General features: G+C 33.3%; 2 protein-coding genes and 1 long non-coding RNA gene across 6 annotated transcripts in view; 1 reads left to right on the forward strand and 2 right to left on the reverse strand.

Annotated features, from left to right (window-relative positions):
• Nucleotides 1-1,305: 1,305 nt before the first annotated feature.
• Tbce (Tubulin-binding cofactor E) lies at nucleotides 1,306-5,738 on the reverse strand. Its single transcript, XM_088185667.1, has 7 exons — nucleotides 5,288-5,738; nucleotides 5,111-5,220; nucleotides 4,373-4,552; nucleotides 3,836-4,256; nucleotides 3,548-3,679; nucleotides 1,792-1,951; nucleotides 1,306-1,708 (listed from the first exon to the last, which is right to left on the reverse strand). The coding sequence occupies exons 1-7, from the start codon at nucleotides 5,597-5,599 to the stop codon at nucleotides 1,371-1,373; spliced, it is 1,653 nt and encodes a 550-aa protein (XP_088041793.1). The 5' UTR covers nucleotides 5,600-5,738; the 3' UTR covers nucleotides 1,306-1,370.
• A 3,402-nt stretch (nucleotides 5,739-9,140) lies between these two features.
• The window catches only part of ena (ENAH actin regulator enabled), a 33,082-nt gene continuing 20,585 nt past the window's right edge, over nucleotides 9,141-21,637 (forward strand). For 2 of the 4 annotated variants that reach the window (XM_088186704.1, XM_088186709.1), the window contains exon 1: nucleotides 9,141-9,277. In XM_088186704.1, the coding sequence (XP_088042830.1) occupies nucleotides 9,273-9,277 (5 nt within the window). In that variant the 5' untranslated portion in view covers nucleotides 9,141-9,272. The remainder of the gene's footprint in view (nucleotides 9,278-21,637) is intronic. The other 2 variants (XM_088186698.1, XM_088186699.1) reach the window with 1 other exon arrangement.
• LOC148235211 (uncharacterized) lies at nucleotides 9,163-13,562 on the reverse strand. Its single transcript, XR_015809706.1, has 2 exons — nucleotides 12,876-13,562; nucleotides 9,163-11,177 (listed from the first exon to the last, which is right to left on the reverse strand). It is a non-coding gene; the product is annotated as an uncharacterized LOC148235211 (long non-coding RNA).

Raw genomic sequence — 21,637 nt, forward strand, 5'->3', positions numbered from 1 at the left:
AACAATTTTAGCACTTTAAGCTGTGGTTAAGCATTCCATTTTGTAAATGAGTTGTTTCAAACTAGCATTTGACACTTCGAACACGCGTGATTGTTGACAGCTGTCTGATTTACAGTGCTGCCAACATAAGAAACTCGAATAAAACCATTCTGTAAATTCTGACCAATTAATATAAATTCTGACCATGTTGTACTTATTCTAACCGATCTAATATAAATTCTGACCCGAAAAATATGAGTAATTTTGACGTTATTCAAAACCGCTTGAAAACTCCTGCATGTATAATACCATTTTCCCTTCCATTTAATTTGGCTAATGAAGCAGTAAATAAAATGAAGTATATACCTTTGTATCTATGAAACAGTATTGGAATTGTTTGGAAACATCTAAATTAAAGTTCATATTCCCAAAATATTATATAATTAGTGGTTTAAAATAGATTTAAATCAACTCACATATTTGTCTTTACTTTTACACAATTTAAAATTGGATTAATAATAATAATACTAAATATCCAATCAACCAATCCACCCCTCGTTCCATTGTGTTCTTTACTTCACAAACCGTGAAAATACACCTTGTTATCTTTTACCCCTAAATGAAGAGCCACATTTTAATCATAAACCTAATAATTGCTTTGAACCCTCATAAACTATTTACATATAAAATAAATTCATTATATTTATATCTTTACTTTGAATGAAACAATTTTATTTGTGTAATTATATTTATTATATTTTTCAATATTAACCCAGATATGCCCAAGAAATTTTGCTATTTTCAAATTAAAAAAAAACCGCACAGCTTCACCAGACGACAAACAACACTAGACTTAACAATATTCCGGTTTTTATTGTTTAGGAGTTATTACTAAACCCTTTTAATGAGTTCATTCACGTTTTGACTCATGTAAAAGTAATAAAAACGTCACAATTGTAAAAAACAGTGGCACGATTTTAGTGTCCTACCCATAGGACAGTGGGCATATCTGGGTTAAATTGCATTGTTATAGTTTAAAATATTGTTATATAAAAATAATAAATAGTTATTAAGAATTCTTTGCATAATTTTTAAAGCAACTGATAGATGTTTTATTAAATTCCATTAATAAAATGTTATGCAATTAGATAAATGTATAAATTTAATCATTTTAGCGGATTTAAAATTAAATTAATTTCATGTGAGACAATATTATATCATATTATACATAAATTAAATTTTAATATAAAAATATCAGTTGAATTAAAAATATTCAATCACAGATCGTCTTCTTATCGTACCAACTTTTAAACCTAAATCATCATCTTTTCTGTTTTTAAAAAAAAGTGCATTTTATATAATAAAAAGCAAATGCAAACATTCAAATCAAATTACCATTTGAAAATGATTGTGTTTCCGTTTGTAATGGAATAATAGTTAAGCTCCTTCATTTGGTTTTCTAGATGAACTTGAATTTCCGAACCGTCGTCTGGATTTGTATAAATAAATAGCAAATCCGGATTGATTGAAGAATTGGCCTCCTTCGATTTGGACGCGAAGAGTCTCTTGGCGAGTGCTATTAGCTTCTGGACAGTCATAGTGGCAGGGAGCTTCTTCTTGATGATCGTTCCGGATTTTTCGTCTTTTAAAAATATCTCCAATAAATTAGAATTAATGGCCCATGATTCTTTCTTGATAATCAATAGATTTTCATCGGGTAATCCATATTCTGTTAATGTAAAAAAATCAAGTATAATACAATTATAAAGAAGCTTTTATAAAATAATTCAAGATTATAATATCAGTACTCACTCTGTATAAGCTTATAAAAGTTAGAATTTTCTAGATAAAACTCCTTCTTAGGATCTTCGGAACCGCTTTGCAATTTTTGCCAGAGAAGTCCATATTTCTTCAAATAGTCATATTCAGACCCACGTCTTATTTCTCTACTTATTTCAGAGCCGTTCAACTCCTAAAGAAAAAAATAATAACAATTACAACAAAAAAAAAAATATCACTGAAATATCGGAAATACTGGTATTCAAATATAGTAGTACAAATATATTAATTGCATTTTTTGTTACCAAACAATAGTATCTAGAATGCTTATAAATAAAGGAGAATATAGATCAATTTGTAATTTCAAATTAAATTTGTATGTGTGCTATACTTCAAACATACAAAAAGTAAACAGCTGAGCGAAACGATTTAGGATTAGGATTTTTCCACTGATTGATAAGAAATAAATGCTTTGTAGAGCGTGGTGTGAGTTGTTTAAAAAAATTTATAACAAACGCGATATTTTCACAAGAGTAGAATGTCAAACTGTAATTTGTAGGCATTCTGGAAGTCTTAGTATGGAAGTAAAGTATGTACATAAATTGGTGATTTGCTGTGCGTTTGGAAAATAAATCAAAGACACAAAGTAAATGTATGAAATAAACTAATGTTTAATGTTCAAGTTTTTATAGATATGTTTTCATATAAAATGAGTCATTATTTAAAAAAAAGGGTAGAGCACACAACTTCTTGTTATATAAAAAATGTATAGAGTAGCATTAAATATTTTTATATCTACTTTAAACATTCATTATTATTATCACGAGAGAGGTTATATGGTGACCACATGTGTCACACCAAACCGCTTCCAAAAAAGAGATAAGGGATGACTCATCAATAAGTTTGTGTTACAGGAACTCCTTTCCACAAATGCCAAGGATAACAGATTCAAGTCACGGTTGCACAATAGAACATCCAGACATGCTCTTAGCAGTACACAGGGAGCCACGCCAATACGCCTTCCTGATGGTCGACATCACTAGTGACTGTGACTGTAGCCCCAGATGCTACATAACCAGAGGATACCTGCGACCGCATAATACTGAGAGTTTTTCGAAATTTATGAGCAAATTTCTAGAGTATTAAAATCCCTTATAATAATAAGTAACTAGCTCTGCACGGGAATCAAAAAAATTATTAATAAATATCCAATTGGTTAACAAATGGTAAGATTTCTCTATAAATATACTGAATACCAATGTTGTGATAGTTAGTAAAAAATATAATATGCTGATCAATGCCCATTTGGATTTTTTAACACAATGTAATTAAAATACCACTTCATTCAAATTCAGAAAAAGTCCCATCATAAAACATTTTGTGAAGAATTTTTCATTCATTTCTTATTAAATGTAGTAAAACATTTTTCATGAAAAAAGTCGACTGTCCCTATTGCCACACAAGCGAAACACTGCCATCTTTAGTTTATGCAACCTTGACAATTGATAAAAACCTTCGGAAAATAAAATTGTCAACTTGGCAAGCTTCTCAAAAATATAATACATTTTTAAGAGTTTAAACTTTTTTTTTAAGAATGATGATAGAACATCATCATGGAATGTATTTTTTCAATAGTGATTGATATTATTATATTTCTAAGCTTTTTCGTAATACCTCTGTGGAATATTAATTATGCTACTCAATCTAGAATATTAATGTAGTTTCTAAATAAGAGTTATGACAATACTATTTTCCTTGATACATAGTAATAATTAATTTAATAACATACCTTTAACTTAGCTAATCGCGCAATGATATGCTGAGACGCAGTATCATAATCGGCCATCGATATTAGCGGATTCTTCACTATGTACAGTTTAACTAGATTTTTTAATTTGTTCAATTCACTAATGGACCTCCACTGAAACATAAAAAATATAATTAATAAATAAATTAAATCAAATAACACAAAAAACTAGACTTTTAAAATATCAATCTGAGACAAGTTCTAATTATAGAATATATCATTGTCTAAGACTGATTTTATGAATCTCGTTTATTAAGTAAATATAATTACATCACTGATTGAATTCTGCTTTAAATACAATGTTTCCAGGCTTTCGTACAATTCTGACTTTTCATCTCTATACAAATTGTTGAATGTTATATTTTTAATACCACAGTCGTTCAGACTTAAGACCTTCAATTTTTTTAAGTTTCCCAGTTGCAAGATTTCATTCCAACTTTCCAAAGGATTACCATCCAAAACAAGAGTGGTCAGACAATCAGAGTAGATTTTATCGTGGAAAGGTGACATACGTTCGATTTTATTGTACGCCAAAATGAGATCTTCCACATATTGACATGTCAACGATATTCGTTGAACTTGATTCCATTCTAAGTCACAATGAGTTATTGAGAGAGTTTTCAAATTCAGGAAATATTTCGATAAAGCTACAGATTCTTCGATTGAAGATGGAATGCTTATCTGATTCTTGCTGAAAAATATAAATATTGTCGATTAAATAATATGTGATAAATCAATCAGTCAAGAGATTAGACTAAATATTTTATGATAAAGAAAGAAAGATTGGTAAATATTAACGATCGATACCTGAGATCTAAATTAGATAACAATGGCAGTTGAGCAGCAATTTCAGCGACTGTTTTCCAATCGGAGAGCAAATTTTTTGATAAATCTAATATTGTTAATGACGGACACAATGTTGCAAGATCCCCAGCGCTCCAAATGCATCTATCGGACACGCAGGCTTCCGCTAACTTATCAAGATAACTGTAACGAATATAAGAACATATTTGTTTATTTATTATATAGCGTGATATCAATGCACATACAAATAATAACTTATAACCATAATAAAATATAAATATGATATATACAGAGGAAATAAAAGATAAAAAGGTTAACACTTATACGCGAATTTGATGCACAAACTTAGAAATGTTTAATTACAGAAAAAAATATGTGAACTCAGTGAGTAATATATTAAATCATGCCAATCTGAATGACTACAGTTTTTTATTTATTCTAATTTTTGTAATAACTTTGGTAAAATCGTTACAATTTTTGAAGTAATCACTCAAGATCTGTGATTATAAGCCAACAAATATGCATTTATAATGGAAATATCTTATTAAATCTTTTTATATAATGATAGAATATAATGATTTTCAAAAAAAATATGAAAATCATTATATTCTATTACTATCAAACATATCATGTCTGACAGTTTTACGGGCGGGATGATAAAATGATAAAATTTTGTAAAAGCTAAACCAAAATAAATCATTGCTTTCAGTATGAAAAGATTAAATTATAAGTATAAAATACCCTTGTTTTAGTTGCACAGTATCAAATCCGACCATCTCAATAAAAGGCACTTTCATTTTCTTCTTCAACTCGTCGATGCCAGCTTGATAGACTGCAGCCGTTGATTCTTCCTGTAATATAGTCAACGTATTAAACTTCTAACACACATTTTTATAGTACAGTTTATTGATATAGTACCTCCTTCTCGCCGTAATACTTCTTTATCGCTTCGGCGCAAGTGCACGAAGGTTCTAGTTTTTGTGGGCGCACAAAGGAAGCGGAGAGCGGCTCCGGCGTGCTGAAGTATCTGACGCCCCTAGCGCAACCGTCGTGTTTGCCGCGCCCCACTTCGTCCCACTGGAGCCCCAACCAGACGCCCTCCTCGCCTTGGAGGTGCCCTACGAACCTGACGGTAGCTTTGGCACCTCCCACGCGCACCCGATCGCCTACGCTCACTGAGCGCCCCGACGGATCGCGCACCTCGGGCTCCGTTTGCGGAAACGAACGCATCTTAGTGAAATTTTCAAACTTTTCGACAGGCAACGGCGCAAAAGTCAGTCATAAAGGCGCAATCGCCGGAACCGATACGAGTTTCGAAAAAAATGACAGAAACGTCAAACCGGTATCGCTTGTATTGGCCCTAACGCGATAAAATACGGACATGCTCGGAATGAGTCATCTATTCATTGTGTATTTTTTTAATAACAAATAAATATAAACGTAATATTATTTAAATAAATATAAATCAGCTAATTATTTAAATAAATATAGAAAATTATAATTTTATTTTAATTATGTCTTAATTAATAAACAAAATATTAAAAATGATCATGCCTATTCGATTTTATAAGAAGCTACTCTAACTGAGAGTTTTTTTGTTATTCCTACGCTTTGCTTTTTTTGTACTTTTTTTCCGAAATTAATTATTTTATAATTATTTAGCTCATAAGAATAATAATAATGCCCTTCTTTACAAAAATTACGTAAAAATTAAAAATTTTGCGAATACATAATTAAATTATAGAATACTACATAGTCAACTTTACTAATCCGTAGCACCAACTATTTTATTTCATAAAAAAATGATTTTGATTTTGCCTTTAGATTGGAATGCGCTGCTTCTTTCAATTACAGAACTGCTTGCCCATCGTGAACCCAAGTTTCGTTACCTGTGATCATATGTGCTAAGAAGAAGTATTTAGTAAAATAACTGCTAGAATTGATCTTTGTCCATTTATGAATATAATTATCTACTGCGTGAAAAATACAAGTTAACTATTCGGTTATAACACATTTAAAGTAGAAAATTATTGAATTTATAGTAGAAAATATGTATGTATAATAATACTTATTATTAATATTATTAATTATTAAAGCTGCATGATTTCAAATTGTTTTGCTCAAAGAATATAAATATTACTTCATTATTGTCTTAATATCAGGGAATCCATTAGATATAATTTTTAAAATGTATTTAGCTAAATTTTATATCACACCCATTGTGACTTATTTTTTAAATATAATTTTATATATTTTTTATTGTTCATAGATATTTCAAGAAATAGTAAACATTTTTTGATTGCACCAAACAGACAATTTAAGACGGAAAATAAAAACAAATCGAAGAGCTAAGGCCCACTTTAATTAATATTTAAACGACAAACCGTTGACTTTTTCTTCCGATAAAAAAGCAATTTAACGATACTTGAAGAAATCTTTCTAAAGAAATAACGATAACTACGTAAGCAGCAAAGGAACAGAATGACGTTAATATGGAAACCATTCAGAGCAAACCAGATGCTCCAGAAATGTGGCCTATGAATATATTAACTCATAAAGCAAATGTTTTGATTAAAAGATATTCATTTCAAGTAAAAATAAATAAATAATATACTGTCATAAATTATAGAATGGCGAAGTTCTTCTAAATTGCTAAATTCATTATTTTTCTAAAAACTCTGTATATTGCTATTGTTACAACATATTTAGTGACTGAAATCACTGATTGGATAAAGTTGTTTATTTAGATTAGCAACATTTTTCTTTAGCGTTGACGCGCCATGTTTATGATAATGTAATCAAAGTATATTCGTCTTGACTAGGCTATTAATAAGTTATTGAGAAAAATATATAGAAAACGAAAAACTTTGTTTGGTCGTACTAGAACGGATAAATTCAACAATAAAATATTTCTCGTCTCAATCTTTTTCTCTTAGGTAAACATCGAATAAATTATATGAAAACATTAACGGTAATTTTTTAAAAGCTGTCGAGATGATCTCAAAATTTGCCTGTGTCATGTTTGAATATATACGTAGAATCGAAAGGTTGCATATTATATGTAGACGTATTGCTATTAAGGAAAAAAATACAAAATAAGATAATAAACAATTTATTTTTAGATATGTCAGTCATATTAGATTGCACGTCAACCAAATATTGTGTTGAACATTGCTTTTTTAGTGATAATATTTTTGTCATATAATGTACCTGATTAGGTAAAACATGTATTACACTGCTAACATGTTAATGCAAATTTGTGAGATTGCCGAATCTCCACCCGAAAAAAATAAGTTTTAACAAGAAAACAATCGTACATAAACAAATATCGCCTGTACTGCAACTTTAATTCTGAATTCGCTTCCGTTAGCACTTTATCAAGAATTTCTACCCAACATCCCTGATTTAAGAACTCTTACGTGCAGGGACGTCATTTTAGCCTTTTACATGGAATCGGGGGGGGGGGGGGGCAAAAATTGGCCAGTGGTCGTTTTTTTAATATTTCGAATTCATTCAAATTTGTAGTATTTCATTAAATGACACACATTTTTCTGGCAAAATTCAAGGGGAGCAAATAATGTCCCTGCTCACGTGGAGCTTCACCGACCATTTACAGAGATGGGGAAGACCAAGAAAGCTTTTTCTCTTTACGCCGACCCTGGTCAAGTTGTTTTGGGTGGAATACATAGTTAAACCATATCTTTGGAGACAATTAGATTCTTCAGGCGCAGACAGGGCTACGAGAACATCAAGTCAATACAATAATTAGCCAGACTGTATGTAGATTCAAACAAATTGTTGCACAAAAATAATTATTTGTTACAAAATAACTTTGTATTATATAAAAATAAATATCCTGACTCCGCGGTTAGTACGCAAGAGTATATTTCGACAAAAAATCGGCTCTGGTATTGGTCATGGCTAAACAAATCAGAGTTTAAAGATTTTCTGCTAATAATAAGTCACTAGGATCTTGCTCTTCAGCTATGAAAACCTTGAAAAATCACAAAGCACCACGTTCAAAAAAACGTGGACAACCAAGCAGAGCGAGGAAAATCAGTTCGAAGTCATTGAAAGAAGCTGTTTAAGAACAATATTCAGTCCAACCAAAGAAGCAGACGGTACGTACAGAACAAAAATGAATCACGAGTTAGAAACCCTTGCACAGTAAGAAACCATCGTACGCTTCTGCAGATCTCAAAGATTGCGATGGGCTGAAAACCCTGTGAAAATCTCAGAGAAAGCGTCCAAAGGGCAGACAAAGAAGGCGATGGATGGAGTGTGTGGATGAAGACTGCAAGACACTGGGCATAATAAATTGGAAGATGGAGGTAATGTATCAGAAAGGGTGGAGGATTTTAATTGACAAGGTAAAACCCAACCACTGATTGTAGCACCGTGGTAGAAGAAGCTCTAAATAATGTATTCCTTTATAAAATATATCAGTGGATTCACTCTTTCACCCCGTGTAACGTCTCCAGATATCATGGTGAACAAGCTCCAGGTGAAATAAAATTGATTAAAAACAGCGCTGCGCACAGATGTTGCATGAAATTTTTTCCACACGGCTTAAGGGTTATTATTATAAGGAAAAAATATGAATTTATGATTGTTCTTAATAAATACACAATAACGATTAAACAATAGTAATTCTATTTCCCGCACATATGAGATATTCGACCGCACATAAGAGATAATTTGACCGCAACCCAGGTAGGCGCAGGCGTCTTTATGGCCGAGAACGGGCGCGCTTCGGCCAAACGTCAAAGATGTCGGTGTGTGTCGGCGCCGTTGGCAGCCGTGGTCCGGAGCGAGCCGCAGCCGCAGCCGCAGCCATGGCGGGCCGCGGCCGCCGCCGACATTAGAGCCCCGCCCCCCGACGACATCCAGCACGGCCGCCGTCATGACGTGAGTTTTCGCATTCGTTACGGGGGGCGCGTAGCGGCGCGCCGCGCTCGGACGCACCCCACGCGCCGCCGCCGCCGCCCCACCCCATCCACCCCCTGTCGGGGCACCGCGGCCCCCGAAAACCGCCGCCCCCGTCGATCCGCGCCCCTTCTCTCTCATCGAAGCGCGGTCGGAGCCGCCCTTCCCACTTTCGCGACTCCGATCGAGCTTTCGGAGAGCTTTCGCTTCGACGGACGACGCCGCGATCGCCCACCCGAGCCCGAATATCACCCGAATACCAAATCTATTTACCCTCGACAAACGTCAGACACATCATGTTCATCACATTTGTTCAATGCGATTCTTATACGAATCGTACGAGGATTTCGATATCGATAAAAATATTTATTTTTTTAATATAAAAAAAATGTAAATCGACCATGTACTCTATTCTGCCCCAATATTAAATTCAAATATAGTTTTATCGATTCAGTTTGTTTACATATACACGTGTTTATGAATTGCACAATATGTTTATTTATTCGCCGTTTAAAATAGTGGGCGTATGTTCTTGTTTTCGAGCTCCCGATTTGGTTGAAGAGCGGTTGAGCGGTAGAGCGGTAAACCGGCAGACCTATTATAATATAATATTTAACATTGTTTACCTTATAGATATCAGCTGTTTAAACAATTCTGTGTGAATTACTAAACGCCACGTTTCCCAAACTCCTCGTGGCCATCGAAAACTTTTAAATTTAAATAATAAAATTGCAATTATAATATTTATTGTATGTAGTAAGTGAGTGATTTCCGATTAAACTCATCAAAAGGTGGTTAAATCATATCTATTCCCATTCTTTCGTTTCCAAAAACACGTCGTCTATATTCGATCGTTTTCCATTCGTCTGAAATTTGTCTTGCTTCCTCCATTCGCATCACGAACGATCAACAAGATATACCATAATGTCGCTATTCTTATCTTATAATTTATTCGTAGCTATAACGTTAATCAACATTTTGACAATGGTATAAATAGCTGTAAAAGCACTACCAGCTACACAGCTGGTAGTGGTTTGTGCATTTGCAGATAAATAAAATCATTTAATGCAGCAGGGTAAAACTGAATGATAGAAATCACTAATTTTACAGTTTAAAAATAAATACATTTTTGTATTTTTATAATTGTTTTTTTATTTTTCTTCTACGATGTACAAGATGAATAACAGTGGTGTCAAACACACGGCCCGCTTCTCAAAGCTAGAAGTTGGTTTTACCAATATGTATACATTTTCTAAAATAATTATTAATTTAAACAATTTAAAACAATACATACTATATTTTAAAACATTGCATCAAATAATTCAATTATATGTAATTTTGTGCACCATTTTCGGTCATTGGTATGCATATTACCAATTTTATACCTTTTTCCTACCTAAAACTACAACAAAGAAAAGCCATTATTTTAACATTACTTTATAAATTATATTTTTTAATTGCATACTATTTTACGTATATTGAAATAGTTTTGTTTTACATTTCAGATAATTAATCTGGTCCATTTTAAAATGTCACCCCAAATAATATGGATTTTTATTATTATCATGCTTTAAGAATTGTTTATGGCCTAAAGAAAATATTTAATAGTTTATGGCTTCAGAAAATTGAAATCAAATTCAGAACAGAGTATGTTTTAATTATTAAAATATTTTATAATTAAGACATACTCTCAGTAGCTTTAAGAAACATGCATCAATCTAAATATAACACCCAGAAAAACCGCGAGAAAACAAATTGATAAATTTGATATCTGTACTTCAGAAACATTTAAGAAAGCGAAAACATTGTGGAAGCCAGTTTTGTTATCTCGGAACATATAGTTAAATTTTGTTAAGAATGAATGCTGAAAACTGTAGATATACTTTTTCCGTAAAAAAGTAATGCAATTCAAAATATTTCAATGTCAATAAATTATATTGCATTAAACATCAATTAAATTGCAGCTAAATTAAGAGGAAATCTTAAATTAAAATTTCAAAACTATAGTCTATTTATTTTCAAGAGTCAGTGCGCAAGAACGTTGTTTAACGCGTAATCATAACATGCTTTTAAATTTCTGCCCTGTGATTGGTCGTTCGCCGTAAGATCAATCGTTTCATTGAGAACGACCAATCACAAGGCAGAAATTTAAGAGCACATTTTGATTACGCGTTAAACAGTGTTCTTGCGTACTGACTCTTGAAAATAAATAGACTATATATGACTTTTTCAAAGGCAGTTGATATAACTACAGATTTTACTGGACTGGCGCAAGTAGTTGTATTTATTCTTGTTTGCGATAAAAATCTTATTGTGACTAAAAAACTGTTTGATGTTTACTACCACAGTTTACAAAAAAATACAATCTTTCCTTATCAAAGCTAGCGCGTGTACCAAAATCTGGAAAGTGGAAAAATGGTTTGTTCAAAATTTCTGGGAATTATTTTTTCTTTAGAAATTGGCCTCACCAACATGAAAATAGGCAATTTTCCTGCATTCTAGTCTATATTTTTTTTTAAGAAAAAAAAATCCTAAATTTCTGCTCGTTCGTTAGTAGTGGTTTCTTGTTCACAAGGTACGGTTGTCAATAGCTAATGTCCCATTTCACTTGATTTTTAAAACATAAAAATGTTTTCTGCGAACACTGATAATAAGTTTTTAAGATCCAAAAAGTTAAGCAAATAATAAAATTAACGATAAATCATTTGAAAAGTGGTTTTTAAAATTAGACGCTACCCCCTTTTGGATGATCAATTAGGTTTTTGTTTATGTAAAACGGGAGATGATTACCCTGGTTATTTTGTTTGTTGCATCGTAGTTGTAATTGGGTTAGGAAGTGTGCTGTTAAAAATTGCGGTACAGTGACTATTTAATTAAACCCAAAGAAATTTGAATATATGTTAACAAATTCGCGTTCCGACCCCGCTATTTGCTTTTGGTATAATTTTAGTGTCGTCGCACATTCAATACGATCATTTATACCAGGATTGTGATGTCGCAATTTTATATTTATTGATCGTAGTGTATTCAAACTGAATTTCAGTCAATAGGAGAGTGCAAAAAAGTATCACTTCTCAGAATTGAAAAATTCACTTCAAAAGCAATAAAATCATGACGGCGACGTCGCGTTAATGCGTCGCAAGTTTCCATAAAATAGTAACCCTTATTTTTAGAACATAAAATATATACATATATATAATCCCGAAGAAGGTACATTTTAAACGAATGACGCATATATGAGATCCCCGGCGCTAAAGAGATAAAGTATTTATACAGGTTTAACATAAACTTTTTTAGCAGTTTAGCAGTTGTCAATTATAATTTTCCTGTTCAATGCGGAAAATCGAAAAGTTTCTCTCTGTTCGTCCTACTCAATCTTTTATTAACATAAATATAATAACAACATTGCTTATTACGTGGTATATATTATATTGATATTGAACCTCATACGTGTCTCCAGGCAGACGAGGTTTTTATTTTATTTTGAAGCTTAAAATTCCTCGCTTTGTTATACGTATTTCCGTCATAGCAAAAATTAGTTTTTAATAAAAGTCGAAATTTCTTGCTACGCTTCCCAAACAATTCGCAAAGTTTCTTTCAAAAAATAAACAATTCTTAATAATAAAAAAAAACACTACATTTCTATCGAACTTAGTCGTTTTCATAAAAAATCTTTAAATACTTAAATGTACGTATATACGTGTTAAATGCATAATAAGAAGTTATCACTTGTGTTTTTTTGCAGTTACACTACTTTATGTAGGTACCGTCAATTTATCACAAAAATATGTACAATTTATCAAAACATTATCTGATCAGTTTTCTAAATTAGTCTGAAAAGCCGAAAAACAGCACGCGAAAATGTAGTTAGAATTCAATATATCAAGTTTTTTAAATCAACATTTTACATTACAACATTAACAATTTTACAGAAATAAACGTAATTTCAAAATTATCACAAAACAAATTTTTGAAATGCATTAGTCGCCTTAGAAATGGCCAGTAACAATTAAAAAATATAGACATGTATATGCCAATAAATAATGAAAATGGCGTCCAAGTCGAATATCATATCAACATTGCAAAGAAAATATGTGTAACATGATTTTAATGAGATTGTGTATGAATAACAATTATGCACCAGTGAAGACTACTACCGTGTAAATATCAACAACTAGCTTAATAATTGAATCGTATTGAAAGTAAAAAATAATATTCTCACTGCGCTGCGCAACTAAATTCGCCTATGCTAAAACATTCCAAAAAATACCAAATATAAATTAGAAAAATATATTACTTGGTTCATACTGCATAAGCTTCTAGTTTACTTTTAAAATTAGATCTTTGCGACTCGTGCCGTTATACATTTTGCACACATGCTTACATCTGGACACTTGATTTACAAAAATGGCAGTTTAAAAAAAAATTTTCAAAAATTTCGCGCTACTCGGTAAATGGACTTCAACTTTTATTCGAATAAAATGGCGGTTCTGGAGTAAAAATCGCCACTTTATACTTGCGGGCTATTAATTAAAACATGGAAAGCTGATTTGTATTTTTGGTGTGTTTTTTATTTACAAGTGCCTAGGTTATACCGTACGATATGAGGAGAGTTCATAGTTATTTTTGCAAGTTTTTCAACTGTGTTTTATATGCTTTGTGGAAGTTTAAAAATTGGTTACCAATCCAATTCAAATCCTGCTTATAACAACAAAAAACACAATTCGTCAGCTGGGCCATAGACTCACCGCGTGCCTTGTCATTCGTATTGATTTTTACATTAGAACCGTGTTACACCCCCCTGTCTCGAGTTTGGCAGCTCTAGCTATTCACCTGTCATGCACGCGTTTCTCACCTTGATACGAATTGACCTTTCGTCAAAGTGTTACAAAATAAAGCGCGTTCACGTGACCGCGCCGGTTATGTCAATACTTCCACGTGCCGCGTGCTTTGCAAACTTTGAACTTACGCTTTCTTCGTGGGTGTAGTGTTTTACACTTTTGTTGATAGTAGTGGCAAATCATCATGCCTATCAACCTCGGTGTATTTAATTCGACGTATTGTCAGTGGTGAGATTAAAATCGAGCGTTAGACGCGACTAAGTTTGTCGCGTTTGGATTAGTTATGCCGTTTAATTCGCTGTTGAAAGACAGTCGAATAGTGAGTTGTCGAATGTCGAACGATAAAAATCGAGTCGTGTGAACCGTCCATAACGATAACAATGTGTTCTCTAATAAAATAACGCACATAATAATATAAAAATACGAGTATCCGGTTGTGAACCGTTCGTCGGTTTCGGCGTACGATCATTGTACCTGCTAATTTACAGGAAGTTGTGATTGGACTTGAATATATTGTATATGTAGGAAGTCTATATCAATTATCAATATTTATTACGTCATTTTGCATATTAACGACTTGTTCAGAATGCGAAATTTATTCGATTCGATTCTGGTGGCGTGTATCGTTGTTTTTATTTAAAAACAAGCGTACCATTTAGCTCAAACAAAAAGTTCATCGATGGCTGCTTTTTCTCTTCGTATAATCGTCACTAATACTTATATCTTTTTCCATTGTATCTCCTATGCAAAGTGGAAATGTCGCTTATTCTCGTTGTAGACTTAATTTAGCAATATTAGTCTTTCTCTTCACCCCTTGATGATTTTTATCACTGACAGTGAGTCCAATATATATTTTCTCTCGTGTTTACTGGTTTTATCGAGTATGAGTAATATTGATTGTGTTATTTAAAATGAGCATTACTCGAAATCGAGAAATTTAGAGCCGACAGTAAAGAACGTGTTGCTGCAGCTTGGAGCCAAATATATTATTTACAAAGTATACGTGTTCTGGCATTTGTTCCTTGAATTTTGAACGTGCTTATTTATTATTATTAATCAGGTGCAGGTATTATCGATCGCCAGATGCATAAACGTTAGGAGAGTACGTGCTGGATACTGGTAGATAAGTAGTCTAGCTCAAAACATATAGTTGAGCTATGACATCCAGGGGTAGAGGGGACAAATTCCCGGGACCTGTTCTCCTTGAAGGGCCCGACTATGAAAAAATCATAGCAAGAATATATTTATAAAAAAAGTAAAAACCGACTTCAAATAATGAATCTGAACTAAACTACCGTTGTTTGAGATGTATGTACTAATGTATTTCAGGTAAAAGTTCCTTCAGCCCTTTTTATACACACAATAAATAAAAGGAGCGAAACATTGCCTTCAAAAGTACCCACTTTCTAGGTAGTACTTTCATAATAAACAGTATTATTCAAAGGGACAGATTGTAGTTTTTTTTAACGCGGCTCCGTTTGTATTAAAATTTGTTTGCAAATTATTGTTGACTTTATTGCTTTTTTAACGTTTAAAAAATATTAGACATGAGAGGAAATATTCAACGAATGTAAAGTAGTAGCAGTAAATTTAGGTATTCTATCTGAATTTTCAGAGGAAGAAGCAAAGAAATAACGAAAAATCAAATACAGCACCGGCTGAATTTCGATATTACACTATGTTTTAAAAATATAGATTCTTACCGATATTACTATGGACTTATAATATAAGAGGACTGACCAAAGTATATTTAAACCGAATTTTGGTCACTAGGAAAGCGCAAAAACAATTATCACTTCTCAGATGGCAAAGATTCACGTCAAAAGCAAAAAATCGTGTCGGTGCCGTTGCAGTGGAAACGCTCGGTAACGGCTTTTGACGTGAATTTTTGACTTCTGAGGAGGGATAATTGATTTTTACGTTCTCCTATTGGTCAAAATTCGGTTTAGATGTGCTTTATTCAATTCTCATTCGTATTATTGTTATAACAAGTCAATATAAACGCTTGATAATCGAGCGTTTTCACCGCGATGGTACGATTTTATTGCTTTTGACCTGGACTAAAAATTCACTATATATGACAAAGCAGCAAAGAAAACACGACTAATTATTACATTTTTTTAATAATTTTTAATACATAATTAAAATATGATTTCAGAAAATATGTCGCAACGGTGTTTTATTTTTATATTTATTTGTAGCATAGAATGGGTTAACTATTATTATGTATATTATTATTTATACAAGTAATTATATTACGATGCTAAAAAATATATAAAATGACATTTTTATCATGAGGCCCGGAATCATTGTTTTTCAAGGGCCTGGGTTCGCTCTCGGCGGGCCTGATGACAACCTTTGTTGATATGGTGATACAAAGTTATCTCAATTAAGGACAGTAAACGCAGCGCTACCGTAGCTAATCACGTAGTTCAGCCTTACAGTAAATTTCTATAGCATAATTGTTTTTTGTATAAGGTCCTGAGATCCTACAATGAATAGCTCATTCTCGTTATATTTGCGACTGTGGTGCTTCCGTCAATTTCAATGTCAAGGTGTTCCCGTAGCACAAAAGCGCACCGGCCGGCGTTCTTCGCCCCCTTCGTTAATTCATTTTTTGTTGTCTGTGCAATATGCCGTTCGCATCAGATAAAACAGTCACGCGAGGTGAGTAAGCGCCACATCTTGATGACCAGATGTTTTCATAATACATACAATATGAATTCGATCGGGTGCCGACTGACCGCAATGTCATCCGACATCCGACTCCCAGAACATGACACGCGCGTGCCTCGCTGGTCATCTTCTTCGCATATTTGTCTCGGAATCCGAGGGTTTCGTGCTGCTGCTCCTTTTGCAGCTTTTCTAAAATAACTCTTCGGACGATTTTGACTCTCGGCACGCGAAATTCCCGGCGATGGCGAATGTGTGTGATTTTCAACAGCAGACACGCGCCACATTGAGATGGTGAGTTTCCTTTTTTAACTCGTTTTTTTGAAAAAACCGTCTCGGTCGGGCAGACACGGTAGAAATTACTGTTCTTGCAATCTGGAAGGCCATAGCCAGGAGCGCTGTATACGTTGCTCAAACTTATTTTCTCTGGAAAACTATTTTTTAAACCATTTTTGTATAGTTGATTTAGACCAGGGGTCTACAACCTTCCACAGCCTTTGGAAGTTGTTTCTAGTTTATAATATTCTTCAAGGAATTCTAAATTTATGTAATAATTTCAGAGTGTTTCTTAAACTTTAGTATATATAATAATCAAGTTGCACCTAAACATTCTTTTACTTATCACGAACAGCCGTAAGGGTAGACTACTCAAAAAAAAAATGTAATCCCAGACTATTCCTAGAGAAAAAAGAAGAATACTAAATAAAACTATATTTTCTATGACACACACAAATATAAAACAAATTAATACATATACTAACACAAAGACGAAAAAATACAAAGTAACACAAATAATATTGGGGCTGTTTTATTATTATTGCAAACCATATTTATATCCGGAGTAATTGTATGCAAACGAATGTCTTATTTCTGTATTTAGTCTTTGTTGCTGCGTACAGAGAGAAAGATATTTCACAGATATACGTTGATTCAAGCGACATTAAGTATTTAACAGCTAGTGTAGCAATTCCCGGATATTTTTTTAATGCCAAAAATACATAATATCAACTTATGTATATGTTATTTTTGATAAGGAGTCAGTCGATAAAATCTGTTTTCTTTCTTTTGCTGGCAATTAAGAGGCATTACAAGATTCTTCAAAATGATTTTGAATCCAAGATGATTGTTTTTTTTGGTCAGAAAAATATTCTAGAAATGTTAAATCTGATAAATGCTTAAGCAAATTAAATTTTTATTGAGTTGCGCATTGTTTCGTCCCAGTTGTCTGACTCATAAAATCGTAACCTTTCAAATCTTTTGCAAAACTCGAGTTGAAGAGCTGTAATTTTGACCAAAGTGGGGTACGCAAATCAATTCATCAAGTAATAAAAACACAGTGGGGATCTTATTCTTTAAACTCGCGTTAAAATCTGTGATCAAAAATGATCGTTCATCAATAGTGGGATCATACAAAGACCTTCGTTTCGACTAGAAAAAAAGGATTTCCCATAAATAACACGCAGGTGCATTGAATGAATATTTCTTTGTTACGAAACGGTCACGGGAAACAATATATCACCATAAGACAAAAGCATCGTAAGGTCACAACATTCCCGTTGCATAATTCTACCTCGGAGATGTCCATCAAGCAAATGTCACTTTCTAAAGGTGTATACATATTTCGTTGCTTTAAGAAGCGAGTGCAATTGCTGGATGATCACTGCATGAGTGTGATTAATCAGCAAGCTTTGCAGCCTTCAATATACAAGGCTGGTCTACAATGAGGACCAGGTAGGTAATCGATGGAACAGATTCGGCCCGCCCGCGGAAAAGATACGGTCATGGGCGCTCACATACGCCATACGAGCACCGCAGTAGAGAGGGATCAACCTCCGCTATACTGTCGCTGCCACACCAATCAGAACTCTAAGGATCTTCCACTGACTTCATCCCTCCGCCAGCTTATCTACCACCGCTCGGAAAATAATGGCCTCGCCAATTATAGTAACTCGCAATATGTAAATTTAACTAATAAAATTCTCACTAGTTTCCACATGCGTCTTACTGGCTGCGAAGTTACACTTCAAAGGGTTAAAACCCGAAAACGCCATTTTAAACATAAAATAAACGATAGATTGCCAGTTACGATGCATTCGAATACTCGTAGAAGAATCGATAGCAAAACTTTTCAGTACAGGGGTATGCACGATTTTTTTTCTTAGTATTTAGACAATCAATAGTGAATGAAGGGGGGTTTTGCGTGTGAAAGGCTAGGAGCACCTTAGATGTGATAACTCCATTTAGTTCAAAGAAGAATTTCCCCTTTTTAATTAGTAATAAAAATCTATATCAACTTATAATAAATTGTGAGCCCAAACAGTGGCTATTTTGGGAACCTATGATTAACGGAACGTTAGAGTAAAAAAACTTGTTAATTCACCATTCTTGATTTGTTAACGATTAGTGCTAATTGGCATCGATTAGAGTGCTTATTCAATTATGAGTGAAGTATAAATACATAATTTGATTTATATTCGTTTCTAATTCGGTGTTTTGTTTGCGAGTTGCACTAATTTGAGGTTGGAGAGAGCGCTGTCACTCGCAATATTTTGTCTCGCCATAAAATATTTAGTGCTCGAATCGAACTAACTATTTAAAGCCAGCACACATTTTATACAAAGTGCGCCCATATTTAGGTCGATCGCCTTCTCCCCACAATATAAGCACAACGCACTTCCGATCCATCAAAAATTCTAGTGCGCTGCGTACCACCACCACCTACGCCACGAAAGGCCCCATTAATTAATTCAGTGGCGGCTGCACACGCAGCAGTCTCTCTCACTATGCGGGGGGATCGATTCTGGGGGGCGGTAGCTTTTTCCGAATTTTCGACGTCTGAGTCACTCACACCCCCTGCGACGACGACAGGGGGCGGCGGCTCTAAAAGTAGACGGAGATGCAAGGTGCAGCACGTGCGCGCATGTGTGTATGTGCAGTCGGCCTGCTCCACATTCGCGCTTCTCATCCTTTGTGGCTGCGAGACTTGGCCCACATTCGGATCAGAGAGAGGGGATGAGAGTCACGAAGTTGCTCCGGATGATTTACACGTACTTCGTCAAAAGCGCGAGACGGATCTGCTGAAACTTTGCGATAAGCTTAACTATTGTTCAGGTAGACGATGCTGTTTCACGTTTCGTCAAAATTATCAGAGTGGTTACTTCAAAATGTAATGCTTATCTCATTTAGATAGCATTCATATACAAATCATAAAATAGAAAAATAAAAAATAAAATATTTTTTTTTCATGCATAGCAGAGAGCAGCATTGGAAATCATAACTTTAACTATAGATACACTATAGTTAAAGGATTCGGTGATCACTGCTCACATGGCAATTGGTCACGCGGATTATTGCTCACGCGAACATTGGTCGCAAGGCAACTGCTCAAAACGAAAATTGGTCACAAATTGATTGTAAAATTAACAGGATGCAAAAGTGAATACAAAATTAATTGATTAAATAATAATGTGAAAATTACGTACTTTTTATTTTTAAATCGAAAGCATATGAAAAATTTTAATTATGAAAACGTTGTGTAAGTTGTTGATTTGTTAAACTAAATATATCAATGAACGCTGATAGATATACACATGATTAAATAATAACTGATCGCTTAAAAAATAAATAAAAGCAAATTAATGCAATGTATTTAATTATTATATAGGGAATATAATGTGAGCGATCGATTTGTGACAACTGTGAGAAGTTGCCTTGTAACCAATGTTCGTATGAGCAGTTGCATTGTGAGCAATAGTCCGTTCACCAGAATATCTTGGTGAACGGATTATTGCTCACATAGCAACTGATCACACGAAATTGCTCATACGAACATCACGCATACGGAACATTTTTTTATCATGTTCGAATTACCGCCATCGCAAAAAAATTAATAAATATACTTATAGATATTTTACATACTCGTAAAACAGTTGTTTAAAATAATTAAATAATGTGATAAATTTGACCGCGCAACCAAAACTAACATAGTTTTGGGCGCTTAAGATAAATCAATAAGTTATCTTTAGCTGACATAAAAAGTGAGTAAAGAAAGTGCCGTCGCAATTCGGCCCATATCGGTCTTTGTTCTAGGCCTTTCGGCGCTCTTACGAAAATATATCGTCGAAATATGAACATTTTCTTACAGTATTTTAATAAAAATAAATGTATACATACATGCAAATGGAATCGAATGATCAGTTCTCGTTGAACATATAGTAGCTTTGGGATGATCCGCTTTAATTATCTCTTCTACTCGCGTGCCACGTTACGGACTACCGCCGCCGCTTCATCGCGATTTGTAAATAAGTGTTTTAATTAACAATTACCATTTTATTACAACTCAAGAAGTGATTATAAACGATAAACAAACAATTAAAACAAAATGTTGTAATGCACAGTATAATTATTTATTAAGGAAATTCAAATAGAAACGACGGAATATAATTTCATAAATCCAAATCCTACTATTAGTTCCTAATCGCAGTATTATTATTTTATTAATTTATTTAGCTTAATAGCTAATCTTTACATCTAACAAATTTAGTAAACATATATAAAAATATATAAAAAATACATAACAGAAAGAAAAAATGAAAATATACAATAATAAAGTCTTAATATTATAATTTATTTCTATATGTACGAAGGTGTTTTTTTATTCCATTTATGAAACCCGTTATATTTTTGCTGTTTCGGATTTCTCTTGGAAGACTATTATATAAATCAAAACCTCCGTACATAATTCCCCTAGCCGTACTCGTTTTCTTATACTTAATTTTCTTTAAATTTTCTCTATTTCTAGTATTATATTTATGTACATCTTTATTTC

Source organism: Plectrocnemia conspersa, unplaced genomic scaffold (genome assembly GCF_051122295.1).
Source record: "Plectrocnemia conspersa isolate PC_06_02 unplaced genomic scaffold, ASM5112229v1 ptg000005l, whole genome shotgun sequence".
Classification (NCBI taxonomy): Eukaryota; Metazoa; Arthropoda; class Insecta; order Trichoptera; family Polycentropodidae; genus Plectrocnemia; species Plectrocnemia conspersa.